This window comes from Pelecanus crispus, chromosome 2 (assembly GCF_030463565.1).
Source record: "Pelecanus crispus isolate bPelCri1 chromosome 2, bPelCri1.pri, whole genome shotgun sequence".
NCBI lineage: Eukaryota > Metazoa > Chordata > Aves > Pelecaniformes > Pelecanidae > Pelecanus > Pelecanus crispus.
In genome coordinates this window covers 134,377,235-134,400,144 of record NC_134644.1, presented here as the reverse complement: position 1 = coordinate 134,400,144, position 22,910 = coordinate 134,377,235, and the positions used below count along the sequence as shown (strand labels likewise).

The window sequence follows — 22,910 nt, the reverse complement described above, 5'->3', positions numbered from 1 at the left end:
ACAGTGCAAAGATTAAATTTGAGATGCATTTCTTTAAAACACATTTAAGCTTCGCTTCTATAAAACCAAGCATCCCTGCTGGAGGCTTCAGGAAAACTTCTACTGACACAGCCTGGTTTCTTTAAACAGAGAATGCAGTCCCATCATTTTCAATATTTTAATGTCGTAAGTCAGAAAAAAAAAAAGAAAGAAAGAAAATCTTTGTATATGGACAGACTCCTACGTCAATAGAAATTTCTCTGGTTTTGTTCAGCATTGGCTGCACGGACAGGTAGCTGGTGACAGTTGTAACTTGCTCAGGAAACATGAAGGACTTGTTCTCAAGCAAAACACGTGCGTGCGTGTGTTTGTGTGTGTGTGTCGTGCTCTGTGGGTTTCTGGTACAGTGGAAGTCTGTTAATGTATCTCTGTGTGTTGGGCGCGTGGGAGCTCAGTCCAGAGCCAGCAGCGGTTGGGTGTTCTCGTTTTCTCCCTGGTCTTCGTGTTTCAGCGTGCCGGCTTCCACCACAGACTGGGACCTGAAAGCAAGAAGACACACATGCTAGCGAAGGCTGGTGCAGGAGCACCCACCTTCCTGGAGTCCCTTTGCTGCATTTTATGATTTGTGATTTTGTCCATTTTCACCTTTATGGCTTTTTATTTCCTTTCTGTGGAACACATAAGGAATTTGAGAAGCATTCCTTTGAATACGAACAGGAATGTGACTCATTGCATGTCTCGAATGCTTTCACAATATTTAGCACTTAGCTACTATCCATAATGCTGAACGCACTCAGCCACTTAAAGGCCTGGGCCTGAGTTGCCATGAGATCTCGTGGTCCTTAATCTCTTCCTAGGCAAAACTGCTTGTGGAATACTTTGCCCAAGCAAAGTCATTTGTACAAGTGCTTGCAGGAGTGAGTCTCAGCTCATTCTTGTTACGAATCTCAAGAAAGACAAGTAGATAAATCACATTTTCCTGGTGTAGGAGTTTAAGGGGCAGAAGTTTCATGAGTTACCCAAGATGAGTGAAGAAGCCAGAACTAATATGACAATGAGGGGGCTTCTGCTGTGCCCAGTCCTGCAGTTTATCTCCTTGTCTACATCTCTGAAGGAGAACTTTATACAGGGCTAGTCCATTTTAACTTAATTTCTGTCTTGAAGGTGGGAAGAATAGTTTATCCTTTGCTGCTAATGGACAAAGAAAACCCCAACATGTAAAAAATGAGTAAACACTAGAGAAAGCAGAGCATCATGATTTCTTGCAGTGACAAAAGCTGAATGGGCTTAAACTAGTAGGAATATTCAGGACTAATACGTTTTTGTAGGTCTGTGTGCTCCAGTGTTTGCTCACTGAAATATGCAAGGAGGAACTGATGAGTTTATTGTTACAGAGATTTCTTATCCTCTGCTTTCTCTGGTTCAGGCTAGGAGTTGCCTGCCAGTTTAGAGTGGGCAGTGAGCTTTAGAGCAAAATCACTCTGTGAATTGGGAGCTTTTAAAAAGGGAACTTTTTCAAAGGTAGGACTAAAATCATCCAGCCGAGGCATTTGCATAGTGCATAGTATTGTTTTAAAGAGCCAGTTTTCTCATGGATTACTTTTAGAATTAGGGGTAGCTCTCATTCCCTACAGGATGTGTTTGTAGTTCCCAGTTGTTCATTATGGTAAACTCAGTTTAAGCCTTAGCTATTTCATGAGATTAGATATCACCTCTCTTTTGATAAGAATCATTAATAAATTGCATCCTTTGGTGCTGCAGCACTTGATCAGGACTGAATACCATGACTGTGAATAACTTGTATGATTATTTTTCTTATGCCTGGAACTTTCATTAAAGCATAATAAAAATTTGTCATTAAAAAAAAATCTCTAAAGAGAAATAACAAAAACTGGATACTCAATGGGAAGATTTTATGCCAAAATTTTCAAAGCAAATATGTTTGCCCAAATGTTTTCACTGTGTATTTTTTACAGTAATGTGACATGCATAATGTTTATGACTGCATTTTAATATAGAAAAGCAGCTGATTCAGGAGATTATGCAAAATGGCAATTTACATTCTTCTAGTATGTGGCAGTAAAAGCTAATCATGTGGCTTTGAAAGTGACACAGAATGCATTCAAATCACAGTGTCAACAGGTTTTTATTTTCTTTTCTGGACTACAGGACTAAATTATTATTAAATAGTATCTGATTAATACTTGTCACCAATGTATTGTTTCTGTCTGACCCACTGCCCTACAATGAATATAAAAAGTTGCAGATCCATTGCAGCATTTGCCCGCATACAGTGCAAAGCTTCTGCTCTAAGTCAAATGTGAAAAATCTTGCAGTTTTGCCTTTTGTGGTCACTACTGATTATCTCTGCTCTCAACTCATTACACACACACACAAAAAAAAATTCTTGCATCTGTAATAGCAAGATAACGGTTTCTCTCCCATACTGGTACTCGGATGCACGCCAGGTTGGGAGCAATGTAATCCTAAACTCTGTATGCAGGTCCCACACTGCTCCTTTTCACACACAGCCACAATAGCCAGAGCAGTGAGTAAATGCATTGCAGCCCACCTGACCTCCACGTTCAAGATACCAAATGATTGAATTGCTATGCCCAGCACTTCTGAATAACATGAAGATGGATCCAACTGAGATTTTAGTATATGCCAAGCTCTGTAGCAACAATCTCTTTTCCTTTTCTGCTAGAAGCTACTCAGTCCCCTATCCTAAAATAAGCCGTTCAGACTTTTTCTGAAGGGCACGGTAATGATTTGAAAAATCATCACTATTTTCCAAGGCACCACAATAAAGTACTTGCTGTTGTGTTTGGATTTCCATTTTCCAAATGCTTCAGTTTTTCATTTGCTGAAAAATGTTTCCACTTTTGTTTTTAACTTAAATTTCATGTAGGAAAAAAAGAAAATTATTAAATTCTCAACAAGATTCTAAAAGACTTTTTTCATGTTCTTCATTTATGATAAATATTAAAAATGTAGAATCGTAGAATCACACAATCATTTAGGTTGGAAAAGACCTTTAAGGTCATCCAGTCCAACCATTAACCTAACATTACCAAGTCCACTGCTAAAACAATTAAGGGTAGAGTAGCAATTCTGTGTTTCCTGGCTTGGTGGCTGGATTATTTTTTAATGAAAGTAAAAACTAGGAATCAATAAGGTTGGAAAGGATCTCTAAGGTCATCAGTCCAATCATCAACCCAACACCACCATGTCCACTAAACCATGTCCCAAAGTGCCATTTCTACCAATTTTGTGAACACTTCCAAGGATGGTGACTCCACCACCTCTCTGGGCAGCCTGTTCCAATGCTTGACTACCCTTTCCATGAAGAAATTTTTCCTAATATCCAACCTAAACCTCCCCTGACACAGCTTGAGCCCATTTCCTCTCGTCCTATCGCTAACTACTTGGGAGAAGACACCAACACCCACCTCACTACAACCTCCTTTCAGGTAGTTGTAGAGAGCAAGAAGGTCACCCCTCAGCCTCCTCTTCTCCAGGCTAAACAACCCCAGTTCCCTCAGCCGCTCCTCATAAGACTTGTGTGCTAGACCCTTCACCAGCTTCATTGCCCTTTTCTGAACACACTCCAGCACCTCAATGTCTTTCTTGTATTGAGGGGCCCAAAACTGGACACAGTATTCCAGGTGCGGCCTTCCCAGTGCTGAGTACAGGGGGACAATCACCTCCCTGCTCCTGCTGGCCACCCTATTCCTGATACAAGCCAGGATGCTGTTGGCCTTCTTGGCCACCTGGGCACACTGCTGGCTCATGTTCAGCCAGCTGTCAACCAACACCCCCAGGTCCTTTTCAGCCAGGCAGCTTCCCAGCCACTCTTCCCCAAGCCTGTAGCGTTGCATGGGATTGTTGTGCCCGAAGTGCAGGACCCAGCACTTGGCCTTGTCGAACCTCATACAGTTGGCCTTGGCCCATCGATCCAGCCTGTTCAGATCCCTGTGCAGGGCCATCCTACCCTCCAGCAGATCGACACTCCCACCCAGTTTGGTGGGATCTGCAGACTTACTGAGAGCCCACTCAATCCCCTCATCCAGATCATTGATAAAGATATTAAAGAAGACTGGCCCCAAAACTTAGTAGGTTAATGGTTGGACTGGATGATCTTAAAAGTCTTTTCCAACCTAAACGATTCTATGATTCTATGATTCTATGATTATTATTAAAACATATATCAAGAGTGTATACTATTTGAAAGAATGTACCCTACATGTTGATTTCATCTTGCTTTTGTGTATCAAACACACATATTCAGTTCAAGGAAAGCAGTCGTGTTCTAGGTATGTGCAAGCTTACACAATATTTAGGGTTTTTTCTATGCTGACTCTAGTATTAAACCTAGGATTAAGACCAGTTTCTGTTTTAAAATTACTGCTACCTGTTTTAAATGCATTAACATTTTTTTCAGAGGACTTTACAATCATGTTTCAAATTTTTAAGTAGAATCTGATCATGGTTCTTGAAAGGTTTTTAGGTATCTAACTCCACCTTAATTTCCTGTTGAAAAATAGTCAGGCACCAAAGTACCTTTGCCCTAAATAGTCCTTGTCATTTGCAACCATCTTTCCATCAAAAACACCAGAACTTGTACAACAGTTTAAGCCATTTTGATGTGAAATGGTAAATGAGCAGTACAGAACTTTCCAGCCATTTTGATATAAAATGGTAAATAAACAATACAGAATTTCCCTTGTTTGGAAAGCTCAGTTTAAGCTTTGGCCCTGTAAGTGCTGTGGATGCTGTTCTGTTGGTGCCCTATGGCAAGCAGAATTTCATGGCACCAGACAAAAACATATTTTGCTGCCTTTGCATATCGATGCGTACAAATACCTAATGGGGTGGAGTAGAGAACATGAAGCTAGACTCTTCTCAGTGACACCCAGTGACAGGAGAAGAGGCAACAGGCACAAACTGAAGTACAGGAACTTCTATTTTAACATAAGAACAAATATTTTTACTGGGGGAATGGACAAACACTGGAACAAGTTACCCAGAGAGGTTGTGGAGTCTTCATGCTTAGAGATACTCAAAATCCATCTGGACACAGTCCTGGGCAACCTGCTCTAGCTGACTCTGCTCTGAGCAGGGGGTTGGGTAGAAGATCTCCAGAGGTCCCTTCCTCAACCTTTTTGTGATTCTGTGCCCATAGAAATACCAGCTTCTCTGAACCATCCCAATTCATGTTTCTCTATCCTGACAGGGCAATGATTTTCTTTCCAAGCCCATAATGCCTTTGGGGTGTCAATTTCGACAGTGTGGATGACATTCAGCTGCTGAACGTAGATACCTACTGCCATTTAAGACATCTTAGGATATCCAAGACAACCTTCCATGGCTGACTGTTATGACCCAGGATTTATAGAAGACTTATAGAGGACTCACATCTTTCTGGAGTAACAGATGGAGGCCAAGAGGACATCACAGTGCCTAAAATCATACAAGATGCCTATACTTAGGCAGCAGAGCCTCACCTGTGGTGGTGTTTCTGCAGGATGAATGCAACTAGTTTGTAATGTTCAGAACATGTCAAAGTCATTTTGGCCTGGGCCAGATATGAACTAATCATCTAAGCAGGAAATAGTAATTTCATTGGCCTCCTCCTCATATCACTACATTTTAGTCACTTGTGTTGTGATTCATCTCACCATCAGACATCTATGGTCACTCCGTGCTATAAATGGCAGAGATAAATAGACATTCTGAGGGTGTAATTCATCTGACCTGTTCTAAACACAGGATTTCTGGGTTACCTACATTCTGGTCCCTATTCTGATGAGTTCTCATCTGTTAACACCAGGGGGAACAGGTTCCATGAATTAGGAGGCAATGTTTCCTACATATCATAGCCATGACTGCCTCACACTATATTACCTTCAATACACACCTGAAATGTGGCATATGTCCGGTGTGTGCTGCAACTTTGGAATTATAAATAAGTATATTTGAATTCAAATCCTTCTGGCTTTCTTCCCTTCTCAGCTAAAAATTCTCAGTATCTTCCCTTCTCAGCTAAAAATTCTCAGTAACCAGTTTGGAAGATGCTTGGGTGTGGGGCATCTGGTTGAGTTAAATTTTAAATGCAAGCAGACAATTGTTTGTATCACACAGATAAGATCACTGTGTCAGGCCCTTAGCTGGCAGATCCCATGCCTGTCTTTCTTTAACCTTACACATGTGGGCAACTTAGCTCCTGTAAAAGTACAACGCGATCACCTTGGGCCGGGAACTAAGTCTGAAGTGATTAACAGACAACTCAATGCCCATAGACTTTCCTAGCCTAGTTTCCTAGGCTAGATAACCTTGCTTAGGAGAGCAGAATGAAGATGGAAAGAGAAGTGAATTCTCAGTCTCACTTTGGAAGCCTAGCTACCATTTGAGTGTGCTCCATTTAAAGCATCAATCAAACCCCCATGGTTGTTTTACTGTTCAGCAAGAATATTTGAAAGTCTGGAAAATCAACACTATCCAGCTGTTTCTCCAGCAGGTCAGCCATATATTTCAAATGACAGCACTGCATAGGTATGTACATCAATATCAAGAGAGCAGATGGTTTTATGTGTGTGTGGTCGTTTTAATGCAACTATCTCAAATTCAGTCAAAAGCCATGTAAGAAGACTGAATGCAGGCCTTCTAGCTGCACTGATTTCAGAGGCTGTTGTCAGAGTACAGCTGGAGTGAATCAGCTCACAGGAATTGACGTCTGTTGGGTATGTTTTGTTTCCCATAAAAAATAAAATACCAAAATCCTGCACTGAGCTAACAGCAACTGCCAGCACATCATGGCATGCTTGCCTTAAAAGACATCTTCCAGTTCTCTGATCCCTCATTTTATGCTTTTCATCACAGCGATGCTGATGTGCTGCAGCCCACAGGAGCAAGGACATATTACATTTGTGCTGGGCTTCCTTTGGAGGGTTTTGTGGAGGAAGGAGGAGGGTGGCATGTTTTTTTCCCCAAGTGCAGGAAGCTTCAAGCTCTCAGTGACACACTGCAGCCAATCAATCAGCTCGCATCGTGTGTCTCTATTCATCTACCTCTCATCTCCCATCTGCTCATTTCCCTCTAATTCCCTTCCCATTTCACCAGCACCTCAGGGCTGTTCATCTCCCAGTTATTCATTCCCTTTACAGAACATAATAAGCGTTTTTTTAAAAATCACACCCGTGAATTTTTGTATTGACAAGGTCTGAGGGGCATTTCTTTCTCTGCCCTTCTCCCTCCCCATTAGGCTGCAGAGGGGGGTGCAGCACCCCAGAGTGTGCTCTGCAACACCCCTCAAAAGTATGTCTTCATCAGATGGCAAAACCAAGGACCTTTTTTTCCCTGGTATTACAGAAACTGCAGATGTGCAGGTGTGAAGTAATTGTGGTAAAATGTGCTCTTTTAGTATTTAAAGCACTTGAAAATGAAATGCATGGGCAAGGCATCTTGAAAGACATGTATGCTCCCGCAGGAGGTGCAGGCAGATGCAGGCAAGCTCTGCTCAGCGGTGCACAACTCCAGCACAGAAGCCATGAAGTGTGGCTCTCTGCCCAGGCTATTAAGCCCTGCTGAAATCTCTTGCTAATGCAACTCTGCAGCTTCTGCACTTGCGCTGGCTCACAGCTCTGCATTAAGACAGCACATCATCATGCTGCAGAGACCTGCCCGGAGGGGCAGCTTTGATACACCAGCTTCAGCATTTCAAAGAGATGAAGCAGCATCTGTGTCTAGGGGCACAGCTGAACTGGTTAAGTGATCCACCGACGTGGTGAGTCAAGGGGCAAAGCAGCATGAAAACTCTAGCTTGACCTTACTGCCAGCCCAGTGCTTAACCCACAGGAAAACGGTGACAAGGTGCTGTGCTTTCCAAACCGGAGCTGGCTTTGTGGCCACCGTGGCAGCAGTGGCCATCTTCCTCCCTGATGGTTAGCACATCCTAGGGAGAGGTCTCTGGGTGGTGCCTTGGCACATCAAAGCCATGGTGACCATGGCCCAGATCTGTGCTTTACTGCGTGTGTGAAGACTCTGTGAGTGCATCTATGCTGCTGAAGAGGCGACTGCCACAGAGTGAACCCCCAGCACGAGACCCCTTGTCCTCCCTGTGCCCACCAGCAATCTCCATGCTCCTCCTCTCCTGACAGCTGGCCCCAGCTACTTCTCCCCACCGCAAACCCTGACCACAGCTCGCTGCAGGGTCTGCCCCAAAAAGCAGTAGGGATGACACTGCACTGCATTTGGCTCTAACCATGGCCTGGCCAGGTGTGCACCCTGTCCCAACCCGTCCCTTAGCTCACACCCTGGGGGAAGCAGGGCATAGCCTTTGGCATTTGCTGTAAAAACAGTTCTCCGGTGGGCTATGAAACAATTCTCAGCTTACTGCAGACACTCTGAACTACAAAAACATACAGAAATGCTCAAGTATTTGACATAGCATATACAGCCTTACGCCTGAAGGCCACTGAGACCCAGAGGAGAGCAAGAGCCAGGTGCTACGCAGGTCAAATGCAGCCAGACTCCTCTAGCAGGGGCTACCCCCAAGCAATACAGACAGGAGTTGGTCTGCACCACCAACCTTGGAATTAGTGTGCACACCTTGGTCTTTTTTGATTTATCAGTGTGGATGTGCCTGTTATTTCCTGCTCCTAAGTGCTTTGGACTTTCTGTGCCAAGATCTTGCCTCAGTCACATCCTAAGTCCAGGGCAGGGGAAAGGCGTGGGTGAGAGCTTGTACTCTCCATTTCCTTTCTTTTCTATAGACTGGCTCCTCCACAGCTCCTCAAGACCCTTAAGTCCCTGGGGTGGAATAAGTCACCCACCAAAAGGTAAGCCTAGCCATGAGGCCAGATAGAGACAACACTACAGCAGCAGTCAGCACCAATTCACACCAGATTCAGTGAGACTCTGCAGAATATGATATCGAAACAAAAGAAATTTAGGCTAAGTAATGAAGAAAATAATTTGTATTATATCCAAACAAAAGAAATACAGGCCAAGTAATGAGGAAAAATTTCTTCTCCCACTTTATGAATATTATACACACACACACACACACACACTCCTGTCATCACCATTCATGTTTTTCCTCCTCATCCCCATTTCCTTGCATACCAAGTGCTCTTCCTAGCCCAACAGCTTCCAGTCCCTCTGTTCAGGCACTCCAGTCCTTTATGCCTGCCTTGTCCTTCAGTCTGCCTTTTTTGATCCCATGCCAGTGACTCCAGTTTCCCATATCCCAACCAGGTATGCCACTGACTCACAGTCTCTTCACTTCTGTGGCAATAACAGAGAAGATGCAGCCCCGAGAGCAAAGGGCGTCAGTCATCTCACTCCCCTGTCCTACATCCGAAGTTTCCTGTCCTTAGCAAGAACAGCACTGCAGCATGAAAGCAACCCTGCAGATGTACTATTTAGGCTGGAAAGTCAAACTCCGTCACAGCAGGAAAAGCCAAAATGTAGGTTGTGGGAGCAGCAGTCACTCAGCTGGGTGTGTGGGGGCGTTGTGACCCCCACATTGCACCCCAGCCCCAGGAACACCCACTGTTCTTTCTTGGAGGGCTCTTTCCTCCCTCAGTGCTCAGGGTAGATAGCGCCGAGCTAATAAGTGGCTATTTATCTTGCTTTCTTCTAGTGGTTCAGCGTGTGACTCTGTGACACATTTGCTGCATATTATTCCAAGCCTGCTCTGAAGATAGCCTTTGTTAATTCCCTCCTGAGCTTTTCTGTGGAGTTCATCAACACAGTGCTTGTGTGCCTCTTAAATGCTAATTCATTTACTGCCATAGCATGACTGTGAGGGGTTTTTTTATTTCTGTTTTGCATGTGGAGAGCTGAAGCGCAGTGAGATTAGGATCCAAGTATTCCTCTAATGTGGGGTGCCCATTTCCCAGTGCCGAGAGTTTGATTTTGCAGAGCACTCAGCATTACATGGCAGCTTGTGTGTTCAAAGCACATGTCCCATTGATTTCTGTTGCAGGTGAGCGCTGAGTATTTCTGGAAATTAGACCCCAGAGTCTATAGCTTGGCAGGCTGAAAATAAGCAACGTGTAATCTCACCATCTGTGTGAAATTTGGTTTAAGTGACTTGCCAGGCTGACGCAGGGGCTCAGGGAGAGAGGGAGGGCAGGATCCGCTTCTCCAGGGCGGCACCCAACAGGCTTAACCAAAGGATCATTCCTGGTCTCCATCAGCCCTCCCCCTAAGCATCCCCATTTGCTTGCCCACCAGGTGTGTTTCCTAGCCCAGCTGCTTCCAGTCCTTTATGCCTGCCTCATCTTTCAGTCTGCCCTGGGGCTCCCATCCAATGCCCCTAGTTCCCAGTATCCCAGCTGGATTCACTGCTGAATCCTCATCTCTCCAATTCTCCTTCCAACAGGAGGGAGGATGCAGCCCCAAGAGCATGGGGTGTCAGTCTTCCAAATCCCGGCTCCATGTCTTGCTACAGCCTGGCCTAGTGCAGGGAAAGTTGTGAACACAAGTAAAAATTGTAATTACAAAAGCCCTCTGCACCCCATGGCCCAGACAGGAGATGTGCACTGTGAGCGTTGAACCATCAACTCGAGCTGAACAAGTTTGTTTATGCTGGGAGGCTAAGTTAAAGCATGAGGCAATCCTTGGGGTCATTAAATGCTAAAATTAAATATGTTTCTACAGAGCATGTGTGAATTGCCTTTTCAAAGGCTTGTAACTCAGCCAGATGTAGGTGGATTTTTCACAGGGCAGCAAAAGACATAAGCAGTGTAAAACCATTTGTTTTATTAAGTGTCATGTCTCTAATCTAAACTACTAAACTTTTGGCAAATTTATAGCCAGCTGAAGACATAATTTACAATGCAATATTTTAGGCAGCCTGAACAGCCCTGGTTCTGCCATTCCCACCTCCAGCCTGTGTTTGTGCACCCGTGCACTGGTTACTGGTAATTGAGTGCTGTAAACAGATGAAAACCATGCTGTCAATAACCTCAGAGAGCAACTGATTTACTGCCTTGTCCCAGGGGACCCCCAGCGCCCAGCTACCCATCCCTCCTGTCCTTGGTTCAGGCACTGCTTTGCGACTCTGATCTCCTCCTTGGCTTCTCTCACTCCTGGCTCCTGAGGATATTCTGCACTGTCTCCCCTGCAGCCTCCCCGGGACCTGCTAATGTGCCAGATCCACCCGCTCCTTTCCATTTCTCTCTGATGTATTAGCAGAATTCCGGTCAAAAGCTATAAAACTGTTTAACAGCTAATAATCTATGTCGCTAGATAATACATACATTATGTGATATGCATGTCCCTGGGACACCTGCTTTACTATCAAGACACGTCTCATTCTTAATCTGCGTACGGGGGAAACATTTCCACAGAAGCATTCAGAAATTCTCCATTGTTTGAAATAATTAATAATAAAATAGTGAAAATAAATTTTGCACCATAAGTCTCATATTACAGAGTTACTTTAACAGAAAGCTTACATGGAGTCTTTCCCTGTTCCCCCTGCACATGTGGAAATGCACCCCAGCTACAAGCAGAGCAACCCAGGTGCCAGCCATGGGCAGTGACAAGTTTTCACACATTTTCATACTGATTTTTATTTGCTGGTATTTTACTATTTCTGCAGTAAATTGGTGCTGACTGTGAACCCGCGTAAAACATGACCCATAAAAGCAGAAACATATGGCGAAGGAACATTAAGGTCACACCAAGGATAACAGCTAGAAAGGTCTGCCTTGCACAGCCCAGCTGGGCATATGGAGGAACCAGTCTGAATAAATAAAAACCTTATATATGTCACCCCCACAAATGGCCCCTTTTGGATCTAAAACTGTTCCAGTCGGCATTAGTGTATACCAGTTGTGATACCCTTCTTTCCAGGAGCAGAATCCCATTTCTGAGAACTAACAATTAGTTTCAGCAACAAGTTCATTTGAAGATCAGTCCTTTTCAAAATGCACACATCAGGAGGCAATAATGGCAAACCCTAATCTGTACTTTAAAATCCTTTCACTTTAATCTGGGACATAAAACTCCACGTGCTCTGACTCAACAATGTGAGGCAATGAATTCCAACAGGTTTTTTCGCTGTGTTTTCAAAATGCCTGATATGGGGGCTTTTGATGAACCACCAGGCAGGTCATCGCATCTTTAGGCACTCCAGTTTCTACTTCACAGCAGGAAAAGTTAACGGTGTCTTCATGCATGAATTGTACATTTTCACAATTAGCATGCTCGGCTCTACTTTAAAAGTTTAACTTTAAAAGTTTTACTCTAACTCTGAATTTCCTGAATCTCTAATGAGCTTGACTTGGTGATGGTAATACTTTTGCAATCTGTGTTATCCTAAGAATAATTTTTAACTGCAAATTTGATTAAAGTTACCCTTATTTCAACTTTGATTAAATGAATTTGATTAAAAAGCACAGGTTGTTTGGTCAGAACATATATGTAGCTGTTAGGTAAAATTTCCTTTCTCTGCAGGGCAATTTTAAATTGCACTAGGTTTTTCAGACCTGTTTGCACTGGCAGCAGGTTAAAAGCAAGTGCTCTTTTGATGCCTGGGAGAGAGAAGGAACAGTCATCTCCCAGGCTGTGCTTGGTGACTGCACGGGGAACAGGCAAAGGCAGAGAACAGTCTTTGTCACTTGGACTGAAGATCAAGTTCAGACATCAAGAAGTGACCCAGATGCAGCTGCAGAAAGACAGATCTTGTAAAGAAAAGTGAGTCACAGGGAGGCAATGTGCTACTGCAAGTAACCCCTTGCTGCGGCTGGACCCAAGTTTAACAGTAGGGTGGCATCGCAGAAAAAGGAAATGCTTCAAGGAACTGAGCTCCTTCACATGTCCCCCAGTCACTGAATCCATCTCTCCAACTGGCGATACTCCCTCACTGCGGTTAGGTACCCAACCAGTCAAGGACATGCTTCTCCCACTGTGGCTGGCCAAAGACTATGCCCTATTGGCACAGAGATATGCTCAGAGCAGTCTCTGACTCTAACTGCTAGGCTTAACCATCCAACATAACTATTCATTACACTGCACACCCAGATAAAACCTCCAGCTGTTCCCAAAAACAACAGCTCATCAGCAAAAGCCAGCCTGAGTGCCTCAGGCAAATGCTTTGCTTTTGTGCTAGCTCCCTGTTGACTAAAGCAACCCAAGGCCCCTTTCTGACCATCAGGCCTCACAGAAGGTTTGGCCACAGCTGAAAGGGAGGTGATTTTCTTCCCTGTGCTCTGAATTTTCACACCATTTACATTGCTCTCAAATCCCACAGCTCCTAAGTGACAGGCTCCCTGCATGGATGCAGACCGTTCAGAAGAGATGGCCCAAGACAGGAGAAGTGTCTGTTGCCATTGCTGCTCCCAGGATTATCAAACAGATGCGGCCAAGCTCTTGGACTGAACTGACTTTGCTATTACTATATTAATGCTGGTTTGCATGTTTATTACCTTGCCCATTTCAAACTTCACTGAGCTGAATCTTAATAAACAGATATATTCTGAATGGATTTTTGTTATTGTTGCTTTTTTTGTTGTTTTTTCCTGGCCATTAAGACTCATTATGTAGAGTCATCAGCTGTTTTGCTTTGTTTCCCATCTGTTCATACAGTTCTTGGGTTCTGGGATTTTTCCCAGGATGTGAGATAATACTGCAGATGGGAGTGCAATTTCCACTGTTTTGATTTTGCCCCAGTGGGGCTTAGTGTGGCCACTGGTGGAAAAATGACAATTGCAATGGTTTTGATTAAAGATTTTCCACATTATAGATCAAATCTCAAGATTTTCAAGATGGTGTTGCTAACTAGATTCAGTGGCAGTTTTTTTCTAAGAGGATTTTCAATCCTTTCCCTATCTACAATGCCCCCATTCTCTGAAGTAAACAAGAAATCTTTTTTGAGAACAAATCTTGTGCAATTTCAAGTCACAGGAAAAACCACCCCTGCCTGTGGTTGGGGAGAAGGTAATGTTCTGGTCCCATTGCTGTTAAGGGGAGCAGAAATTGGAACCTAAGGAGACTTTGAGGGGCACGCCTAGTCTCCTGTGACCACTGGTAGTCACCTTATATCAGACCTTATATCAGACCTTTCACCCGTCTATCAGTTAGATTGTCATATTGACAAGCTGTTTCAGTAACTCACTCCTCTGATGACTAGCAAACCTACATCTCTAATTTGCAGCCAAGGTATACTTTGGTCAGCTTATACCTGTTTGACCTCAAGCCTAAGTTGCCCTGTTTCTCAAGTACCTGTTCTCTATCCCCAGTTTTTATTTCCTCCTGTATTTGTAGAGAACAATCATATCCATTTCAACCTTTGCTCTGTGAGGCTGAACAAACCACTATTTTCCATAGCATCTTGCTGGAAAAATATGCCCTCTGCTCTCCTCACCCTCCTCACAACTTTCACATACACTTGTTTCAATTTATATGCATCTGACCTGGTGACAGGAGCCAAAGCACTGCTGTCAGTCTTGAAGCAAATGTATGGGCATATACCTGCTCCAGCTTCACTCCCTCTTACTGCTGCTCGGTGCCGCGTTTTCTCCTGGTCTGCATTTTGAGACTTATTTTAATTTCCAGGTGATGTCTTCAGTTTGGTCTCAGTTTGGCATCTTGAAAATGCCTTCTTTTTCCCCCTCAGCATTCATTTTCTAACATCGATTAAGTGGGTACAAAGGTAGACACTTTTGGTGGTCACTTACTCTCCGATTCCATTTCCTGGCATTTTTCTTCCAGATCTATAATTCCTATCTTGATTTCTCAGCATCTCTGCTACTAAAATTGCTAGACACTATATTTGGAGTAGGTTGCGCCCATGGTGAGCTTCTCTCTAGGTGTAGGATGGCAGTACTACGTTGCGCAGGGACATTTCTCTGTGGTCACAGTGCAAGACTCCAAGATATTCTAGTAGCATTGAGCTCCAAGATTAAGAAAGCTTTAACACAGCGCTGGTACAGTGGCAGCTCTAGCAAGGACATGCTTGTAGGGCTTTACAGCAAATGGCTGCAGAGCCAGGAGGGGCAACCTGCAACCTTGTCACGCAGCGGGACAGTGTTCCAGGGAGGGGAGAAACCACTGTCCCCCCAGCCTCCGGGGTAAATCCACCTCTCATTAGCACTACCCTCCTTGGCAGCTAATTACTGGGCAGGTAAACCTGCAGTGATATCTGGGCAGTCAGAGAGAAGACGACCCATAATTGTTCAGCAAGGTTTTTCATCCTTAAATTACAGAAACCCAAGAAGGCTCAGTCTTCATATATTTACCCCTTTCAGAGAAACATAAGCGCTAAAGAAAAGGTCAGCCACTTTTTTTTGTTAAACCCAACATTTCAGCATAGCAACACCATGTTTACTCGAGAGTTTAAAGATTTTTACGCTGTGAGTGGAGGAGGAGAGGAGAGATTTTTAATGAAACTGCAAAATTGCTTTAATAAGGTAAAAAATGATAAAGCAATTGTGAGGGAATTATATTTAAGATGAAGACTAATGCTAGGAGATCACCTATGCATAGTGTAAACATCCCTGGAGTATCCAGGAATCTCAGCCATGGCCTGAGACTCGTTGTGTTAGAGATGTATGAACCTAAAGAAGCAAGGAGGGGGGATATATAAAGACACGTAATGCTGGTAGAAGTCTGTAGAGCTTTCAGTAGGGCTTAGCTATAAATCTGGTCTAATAAATCTAATAAAACACACAATTATGCTTCCTAAGCATAGGCTTTTACCTCAAGTTAGGCCAAACCATAATTTCAGGGGAATAAGAACCAAAGCAAATACTCGTAGGAGAAAATCTGTCGAAGCATTGAACTTTTCACCTCTAACAGCCAGTAATGACCACGGGGTACAAGATCAGATGGTTCACTTAACCGCCCGAGTAACGAAATTAGGCTAAAAGTTAGATCTAGCCTGCCCAGAGGCAACATGACAAATTAGATTCATCCACTCACCATATTTGTATTAATGCACTTTTGTATTAGTGAACAGATTATAAAAGAAGGCTTTGCCTCGAGGCAGGGTTTTCTGGCTCTGAACTCATTTTCAAGCTGGGGTTCTCCCCTGAGGGCATGATAAGACCCTCCCTTCTTTGCAGCCGAGGATTTGATCCTCAGCAAAGATTTACCTGTGAACAGCTCTTAACACTTTGGAGCTTTAAAAACTGAAGATTTCTTTCTATAAAGCTACATAAATTGTACACTCTTGATATATGTTTTAATAATAATGGGATATTTAGTTAACATGTTTCTAAAATCATTCAGTGTGTTCCACTGTTAATATTAAAAAAAAAAAAAAAAAAAGTTATTTTAAAATCAGCTGTCTGGGATAGGCTGTGTAAAGTAAAATCCTGGCTCCCAGTCTTGGCTGGCGGTCAGTAGTGAGAACTGCTGACTATGCAGATGACCACTTTTCATCTTGCCATGGCTGCAACCCTTCAAAGGGTCGTAGCCCTGCAGTCTCGTGGCCCTGTGAGCGGTGGGACTCACAGCGCTTAGCGTCAGCTGTACGTGTGCCTGTTTCCAGCACGAGGCTTCACTTGGCAGCTGCAGCAGCGTGGCATCCCTCTGACCTGGGAGGGAGCTGCGAATCAAAAATGCATTTCTCCTTCCTCTGAAGATGAAAGACTTTTAAAATTAATTGCATGACATTATGGCTTGTCTGTGTTGTCAGCTTTGATTTTGCTGTGACAAAATGATGGCCGCTCCTTGTCACGCAGAGTGACGCTGTGTCTGTGAGCACCGCACTCATCAAGTGGCAGCAGTGAGTTAAAGCATCGCTGCGATCTGCATTGAAAGTAGTTTTGAGGAGCGTGGTGCGGAGGGTGAGGCAAGGGCAGATGTTACACTCCGGAGCCAACCCAGCCATCGCTTGCCATAGCCGGTGTTGGCTCTGCCGTACCACCCACAAACCTGTGCCAGGTATCCAACCCTCCTCACCCCATCCCCGCAACCAGTGCAAATTACTGAGGGTGACACTCTCGAGAGGTGCAATTTTAAGCATTCAGAGCTGATTGCACAACCACTAGATCTAAAATCAGAGATCTTAAAAGAGCAGTTCTGCTGCCTTAGCAGGGCCGGACAGAGAAAGCAGGAGCAGAAGCAGCGGGAGGAGACTAACCCATTTTCCCTTTAGAGGGCAGTGGTGTTCATCGTACAAGCGCTGCATTTCCGAGGAGGTAAAACCCTTATCGTTAATAACTGGGGTCAGCAGCACCACAGCAGCAGCAAGTAATAGGAACCAGCACTGAAGTGGTGCTGCTGGCCGCACTATGCCATACAGAAAAGCGTCTCACTGATATACTTTCTGTGATGCTCTGTGCAGAGGCTCATTAATTTCCCCTTGTTTTCTTTCACAGTAATCAGACGAGTAATTATGGTTCCACAGAGAGGCTTCCTTTCTCCTGCCACACCGTGAACGCAGTCCAGGGTGAAGCACTCCTTACAGTCAATGTCTGCCAAATTACAGCCTCTCTGCGAGCCAGATGAGCCCTTCCTGCTAAATTTATGCCAAACCAGCTTGGAAAGCCAAATGAGAGATGATTTCAAAGACAGTGCTAACCTTTTCATGGGTTTGGGCGAGGCCTCCCGCTCCAGGTTGGAGGACGCATGCTTCACGTGCATGGCGTTGTAGGAGGTGTGGGTGTACTCATTTTCATCACTGTAGTCAGGACCGAGTAATGTTCGAGCCCACGTCCCCATGTCGTATGGAGGAAGAGTCCCCCCGAATTCAGAGGGCAGGCATTCAGGGTGTATTAGCTGGTGAAGACTGTTCAGGTTGTTACCATGAAGAAAGATCTTTAACAAATAAAAAGAAAGTTCAAAGTCATCATCGATTCCTGACTTCATTAAGTACAATAACAGCAGCACTAATGCGGCGTGGAGAGTCATTAGTTGATGCTGCAGTTTCAGGTGGGAATTTCTGAAGTGCTCAGGGCTGGTGCAGGCGGGCAGGAGGAGGGGGATTAGCTTTGGGGTGAGCAGCTGAAGAATTAAGCTGGGACCACTTCTGACAAATCCTGATTTGCTTGCTTTTGGCACATGACACTTTCACTTTCCTAAGTACCAGATCAAGGAAAATGCAAGTCAGGAATAATGACAGATTATTGCTACTGTAAGAGGATAGAGGCTCATACAAAGAGTGGTGAGAAGAAAAGGGAGATAGTGGAGCTTACTGAAAGAAGATGTGAAGAGCAGGTCCTCAGCATCTGAGAGGGCGACACAGACCTGCACCTCGGGACTGACGTTTCCCAGGAGCGTAGGTCTGTGTCGCCACTTTGCACTGCTTCAGCGACATTTGTCTCTCTAATCCCTCTTTGCTTTCAGGCTGGTACTACCTTTGTCCTGCCTGGTCAGAAACACCCCAGGGTGGGCTCTGGGTCCTTCTGAGAGATGATCCAGCGGTTGTTTGATAGACTGTAGAGGACAAATGGCCAAGATGTCTGCAGGACCACAGTTCACATGGATTTCAGTGGGAAAGACCTGCCTCTTCTGCAGTGTGAGCAAACAGCCTTCAGGCATGGGCATTTTTTGTGGAAATGAGTTACCACCATGTGAAAAGAGTCCACTTGCTGAAGGAATGAAATAGGAAATTTTACTGCCACAAAAAGAGTTGAGCTGAAGTTTCCCTCAGTGCAGGTGACTTCAGCCAGGCCTGACAACCCCTCCACATTGCCAATTCTCTCTATCCCTGAGCATGTCCCATTAAAATGTATCTACACTTTGTCAGTGATAGCTTTCTGGTCCCTGGCTGAGTTATTGATTCAATCCAGACCATTGCAAACTCTAAGTTTTAATAACAGCAGCAATTCTCTGAGGCCATATGAAAAATGCAGAGAGAAAAAGAAAGAAGAAAAGAAAGCAGGCACCTACTCAGTTACTGCGGCTCTGCAGCTTCCTATCCACCCCCCTGCCCTGGCCCCATCTAATTACCCTTTTCCTTGTCTTGTCTTTGAGGAACGGTTTGATTAGTGTGTACAGGGCATGGATGTACCAGGGCTGGTTGACAAAATGGACTCCTCCAAAACGGGCAGGGAAGCTGTCCTACAGAAAGAAAGAAAAGGAAGGCAGTTAATAGATGCAGTGCTTTAGCCTGGTAGTCAATAGGATGAAAGTCAGAGGAAGAAGTCTGCCTCTTTCCATCTGCAAACGAGCACTGGGAGGGGGGCAGGAGGGAGATGGAAAAAGACAGATGCCTGGAAACATTTGCATCAGTTCCTTCTGTTAGCAGCCGCAGTCCCTTCTCCCCTCCACACACTAATGCATCAATTGCTGATGATTTAAAGTAGGCTCTCCAGACACTTCGCCTGCACATTTTTTAACTCCATCAGGGCATCTGACTTGGCTGGGATGGGAAGTGAGAGGGGGCTGATGAGCACCGCTCCCTTGAGGGGAAGCTTTCTAATTTCTCATTGTGCGGCGTAAGGCAAGCGCCGGTTCCCACGCACATCGCTGCACACAGCTCACCTTTTCACCCTTCGGCCTCCCTGCCTCCCCCCTGCTAAAATCATCATTACAATGGCTGACCTTTCAGGGTGAGCGAGCAGCGTATTATGGGGAGGAGGATGGGTGGGAAATGTTGATAAGTGAAGGTGTAGGGAGAGCACACCATGACGGCACCATGGAAACTGCCGGAGCCCAGCGCTCGCTGCCAGGCTGTGCACAAACACCCTCAGCATTAGCATGCAGGTAGCGTCCCGCCGGGGAGGTGTTTGCAACAGCGTCCTACTCCGCTCAGCCAGCGTGGCACGCTTAATAAAAGAGGAGGTTGCTGGCGTATCTTTAAAGGTTATTGTATATTGTGATGGGCATTTTGTACCTACACTCTCGTCTAACAAATGTCAGGCAGTCAGGGAAGAGCCTAGGATTTTTTTGCTTGCATAAATAGTGGGACAACCCCCGCTCCTGCGTGCAAATACGCTTCCAGCGAGAGGAGAGGTGCCTGTCTCTCCTCTGTGAAGGGACATCCTGATGAAGCTGTCCTCATCCTGCCTGTGCTCCTAACCCCTACAGCTCAGCATAAAAGACAGAGCATAATCAGGTCTCTTCCTTCAGGGCTTTGGCTTTAGGACTCAGGCAGGCTCATTTCCCCCACAATTAGCATGGGGTATCCTGGGGCTTTCTCTGACCTTCCTCTGGAGCATCAGAGATTGAGCGCAGCTGGTGAGGATATGGGGTGGATTTGTGAGATGATATGGAAAATCCCCTTATACACCTGCTCAGTATAGCTTCTGTGCCGCTTCAAGGTCAAATTATTTCCCAGATTTAGCACTATGTAGGCATCCCACCACCCAAGGCAGATTGGCAGGACTCTCTATGCTCTTTTGCACTGGCCATGGATTGCCCTGGCAGTCATCTTAAACCACGCTTGGGTAATGTTTGTCAGCGGCCACAAGCATTAAGTGATACCTTTTTCATTTGCTACACAGTAGTATAAGCTGCTTACACCCTGGACACATCAGTTTATCTGAAATCATTATAAATCCCAATATTGGATGCTCTGTGCAAGCCTAGTGGGTAGTCAGGCGAGCATTCAGGAGGCCAAGCAGTGCAACATAACAGGTGATCTCATTTTAAATCCCAATAAACTATGAGCTGAGCTTTTTAAGGATGGCACACACTCTGTTGAGGTGTTCATTCACTATAAAGACAACTGTATTTCCATTGCTGCTGGAATATTCATTAGAGTTTAGGGACGCAGCTCTGGCTGATATAAACTACTGCAGTGCTGCAGGTTGCAGTGACTTCAACTGGGCTGCGCTGAGAAACAGCTGCAGAGAATCTGAGCCCACCTTGACCAACAGAAGTGTGAAGTGAAGCCAAAAGTGGTTTGCTACCCTGTGATAAGCTAACATTGGGGTTTAGAGCAGACTAGAGCCAAAAATGCCCATGTCATGCAAAATTCACATATTCAGTTGCTTTCCTCCTACATGAGAATGAAAATTTGAAGATTTGAAACTTTCATAGAATATTATAAAAAAACCCCGAAACATATTTAAGAAATACTGCAACATTGCACATTTGCCCTTTTTTTTAATTCTATATTTTTCAAGGCAGCTGCCATCCCACAAGCTGTATCTCTAAGGGAGAAGTTCTGGACTCCTTTGCTCTTTGGGGCTGAGCTGCCACAGCCACCCCAGGTTGTACCATAGCAGCATAGGTCAGTGTAGAAGATACAGTCTGTGTCTGAAGCAAAGGACAGTAAAGAAATTAGCAATGAGAACCAGGGAAATAACTTTAAGAGACAGAGATTTATACTGACCTGAAAAAAAAAAAAATTGTTTTGCCTTCTCACTGGAATGCACAGGTGATATTAATCACAATCTTAAGTGATAAATGTCAGTCAGACTTCATTTCCAAGGGGGAATACAGGGTTTTTAGAACATGTTGACCAGCTTTAACGATACCATATTACCCAGAAAGGTCTGAATGCTGAGAATTATAGGAAACAGACAGAGGTTTAAACTCTCAAACTGCCTCTGGAAAAGGTTGACTAAGGAGAAGGATGTACTTTCCTATATAGAAAATTAATTTTATGTCCACCCAACATAGATTGTTGAGTCCATAAATGAGATTCTGTCTGGTACATCAGTAGATTAAGTATTACAGGAAAGCCCCTCATATAATAGTTTTATTTAAAGGCAATTGCTTTCTTTTCATTCTGAAGATACATCTGAAAATGCACAAAGACCCCTGAAAAGGCAGAATGATGGCCAGGAAAAAAACAACAGAAGAACATTTTTTTGTGCGTAACTTTCCGCTAATTTTTCTTCCTTACCCTATTAAGCACAATAAGCTCAGTTTGACCTTCATCCCTCAGTCCACCTGCATTTGTAAGGCTGTCAATTAGAACAAGGACAAAGACATAATTTTTTTTTAAGCCAAAGAAATTTGATATGGGAATCATCCAGACACTGTTTGGAACTGCAACATACCAATTTTGCAGAAGTCCCTAATTAGAGCAGAGCTGTCTTGGAAAGAAAAGCTCCCGTCTGGAGGTCTGCCTTGTGCGGTTCCAGGAAGATGTATGAGACCTTTCCCACACCCCACTTAGTGTCTCTGCTGGTTTCCCTGGGGCAAGGTGAAAGTAGCTGAAATTGATTTTCTGCTGGAGAGCTTTTGCTTTTAGTAATTCTCTTTTGATTTCTCATGTCTTGTGATTCCTTGGGAAGGTGTATTTTATAATGAGGTACATTTTTTGGAGCCTACTGTGAAAAGGACCCTGGGATCATGGAGCCTTTTCTTAACCCAATTCCTTGTTAAAAATACCCAATCCTGAGGATATATTTACATTTTATTTCAATGGCATAAATAAAATACAGCATGTAGGAATTGGTCTAATTATTTGTGGGGACTGCTGTCATTTTGTCTGAAAACCAGGCTGGACATACTAGCATGTTGCTCAGAGACGCAATTGCAGCATGAACAAATACATCCAACCCAGTGCTAATCTCACTACCTCGCTACTCAGTAATAGCAGGGAAGAAACAGTGAAGGAACTCCAGATACCTGTTTGGGCAGCTAGCCCAGTCCAGAGTCAGACCAGGTCTTCTTCATTGGGACCTGGAGTGAACTAAATCAAGGAATATGTCTAACCGTGCTGCAGTGGTACCTTTCCCAAACTGCAAAAGTAAACCTAGAGAGATAAAATTGTCCAAACACAGGGTTTTAGTTGTTTCTGTTGGTTGAATGAAACTGGTGCCAAAGATGGGACTTTTCTTTTGCCTGATTTGCCTTTTTTAACTTTATATGTATTTTTTCTTTTCTCATTTCAGTTATTCCCTTCTGCATCATCCCCAAAGAAGAGAAAGAAATGAACACTGGAGCTGCCACAGACACTCCAAAATCCATACAGGCCTCAATACATCTTTCCTTTCAGATTGGAGAAGTGTCTCCAAGCTTGCAGATCAGAGGAAAATGTTGCAGAGATCATTGTTTCCCTTCCTCCGCTC

At 44.3% G+C, this 22,910-nt stretch overlaps 1 protein-coding gene across 1 annotated transcript in view; it reads right to left on the bottom strand.

The window, feature by feature from the left end:
• Positions 1–430: 430 nt before the first annotated feature.
• CLVS1 (clavesin 1) overlaps positions 431–22,910 on the bottom strand; it is a 101,982-nt gene continuing 79,502 nt past the window's right edge. Inside the window, exons 3-5 of the mRNA XM_075706039.1 lie at positions 18,892–19,002; positions 17,522–17,757; positions 431–518 (exon numbers count right to left, since the gene is read on the bottom strand). Of these exons, the coding sequence (XP_075562154.1) occupies positions 431–518; positions 17,522–17,757; positions 18,892–19,002 (435 nt within the window). The remainder of the gene's footprint in view (positions 519–17,521; positions 17,758–18,891; positions 19,003–22,910) is intronic.